This window comes from Sminthopsis crassicaudata, chromosome 5, assembly GCF_048593235.1.
Source record: "Sminthopsis crassicaudata isolate SCR6 chromosome 5, ASM4859323v1, whole genome shotgun sequence".
Lineage (NCBI taxonomy): Eukaryota > Metazoa > Chordata > Mammalia > Dasyuromorphia > Dasyuridae > Sminthopsis > Sminthopsis crassicaudata.
The window spans coordinates 220928491-220930920 of NC_133621.1; the positions used below are offsets into that span (position 1 = coordinate 220928491).

At 37.3% G+C, this 2430-nt stretch overlaps 1 protein-coding gene across 1 annotated transcript; it reads left to right on the top strand.

Moving 5' to 3' along the window:
• The first annotated feature begins 1191 nt into the window (after positions 1-1191).
• LOC141542790 (olfactory receptor 10A4-like) lies at positions 1192-2154 on the top strand. Its single transcript, XM_074267376.1, has one exon. The coding sequence runs from the start codon at positions 1192-1194 to the stop codon at positions 2152-2154; it is 963 nt and encodes a 320-aa protein (XP_074123477.1).
• The last annotated feature ends 276 nt before the right edge of the window (positions 2155-2430 follow it).

Below are 2430 nucleotides of genomic sequence, written 5' to 3' on the forward strand. Positions count from 1 at the left end.
TCCATAACAATTTAGATTTTTAATCTCAGGAACAAAAATTACACTTTCATCTAGAATTAGATTAGCATCTACAAAGTAAAAGGTTCAAAAATAAAATTTCCTCTTATATGTTTTCAGAATACTATTAAACTTTCTGGTTCTTGACAGCAGGAATTGTTTTGTGCCATTTGGAAATGTAAACTTCATAAAAGTCAATGAAGATATAATCTGGGTTTGTAATTGTCCCATTTTATATGTAACAACACTGAAGGACTAGGAGAGATGTAAGTTCCTGGTTCCACGAAAAGATTTGTTGACTAAGAGAATGCACTTATGATCATTTAATTTCTTCCTTCACCATTGTGCCACAGAGGACAGTCATCACAAGGACAGGACATCCATAAGGTGTTTTTGTTTTTTTTTTTTTTTTGTTTTTTGTTGTGTTGTTGTTGGGTTTTTTTTTGGTACAGTGATAAGAAATTAATGGTGACATAAAATATATGAAATATTACATAGGAAAGTGAAATGATGTAATATGAAGCAACCTGCCTGTCTAAAAAATGTATTGCAGAAATAAAACTGTCACTCATTAGTGTAATTATTTCTTTACCATTCCTCTGAGAGAAAAATAATGGATTATTGGTTCTTTTATCCCAGAGGATTTCAGCAAGAGTAGAAATATTGCCATCTTACATTTGATGGAGTTGTTTGTGCTTAGAAGCCTCAAGGGAGGAAGAAAGAGATAGTAGAAAATATATTTTGCATTAAGGTAAGCACAGATATTAATGTCTAAAGCCAAAACTCAGTGTTAAGAAGCATTAATGGAAAAGGGATTATTGGTTCAAAGTAATTTCTTTTGATTTTTGCTTCATGAATATCCTGTGTGGCTTATCCTAGTTAAAATGAAATAAGCATCAGGATTTATTTCAATTGGTAAAGAGAATTTTTTTTTACTTTACATTAATTGATTCCCTAAAAGTTGCAATTGGCAAAAATTGATTTGTGACATTTTATTATCATCTGCAAGGCTCAATATTAGGTGATATTAATAAGTGTTTAGTGCCAGGAATTCCTTTTTCTTGATTTTATTCCAGTGCCTTGGTCCAGAAATCACGTGTGTGCATGTGTATGTGTGTGTGTGTGTGTGTGTGTGTGTGTGTATGTGTGTGTAATGATATTTATCTTTCAAGAAACTCTTGGTTGTCTCTATAGATGTCAAGCTCTGACCCAGTGATGAGGGAAAACCAGACCCTCTGCACCCAATTCACCTTTGTTGCTTTCTCCTCTCTAAGTGAGCTACAACCAGTGCTCTTTGTAATCTTCTTGGCCATATACCTATTCACTATATTGGGAAATCTGTTGATCATCTGCCTAATCTGGGCAAGCCCTTCACTCCACTCTCCCATGTATTTCTTTCTGGCAAACCTATCCTTCCTGGAGATGTGCTATATCACCAGTGTGGTTCCTCAGATGCTGGTGCACCTGTTGGTGGAGCCCAAGACCATGAGTGTAGCACGTTGTGCAGCTCAGATGTATGGTTTTGCCATCTTTGGGCTAGCAGAGTGCTGTCTGCTGGCGGCTATGGCTTATGATCGCTTTGTTGCTATCTGCTATCCATTACGCTATACATTATTGATGAGTCCTCGCGTCTGCCTACAATTGGCTGCAGCATCCTGGACTACAGGAATGGTTATGGAGTCAGCCCAGATCACCTGGATCTTCACTCTCCCCTTCTGTGGCACAGGTCAAATCGAGCACTTTTTTTGTGATGTTTTGCCTGTGGTGCAACTGGCCTGTGTGGACACTTCCCAGAATGAGATTGTGCTGTTTTCTATTTCTGTGCTCTTCATTTTGATTCCTTGTTTGCTAATTCTCTCCTCCTATGCGGGTATTGTCATGGCCATTTTGAGAATGCCCTCTGCTGCTGGTAGGCGCAAAGCTTTCTCTACTTGTTCCTCCCACCTTTTGGTTGTCTCTCTCTTCTATGGTCCAGCCATCTTTACCTACCTTCAACCCAAATCTGCCCATACTCCAGATACAGACAAAGCAACTGCCCTCATGTATACAGTAGTCACCCCTGCACTCAATCCAGTCATCTATACCTTAAGAAACAAAGAAGTGAAAGGAGCCTTTTGGAAAATAACCAAAAGGCAGCCTTCTAGCCAAGCTGCCTAAATTTGAACCCAAGGCCATAATTAGTAGTAAAAACAATGTTCTAATAGTTTGATATTATACTTGTCTGCTCCTATCAATAGGAATAGATAGAAATGTGATGCTTCATCCTTCTCTACATCCTAGTGAATAAACAAGCAAAGTTTTTTTTTTTGCCTCTTTGTTCTTGCAACAGGATTATTAGCAGATTCATATATTGTAAATATCATAATGATTTTTGTGTCACTTTACTTCATATTAACATATTATGAAGTTAAAAGGGAAGATTCTTCATTAGAT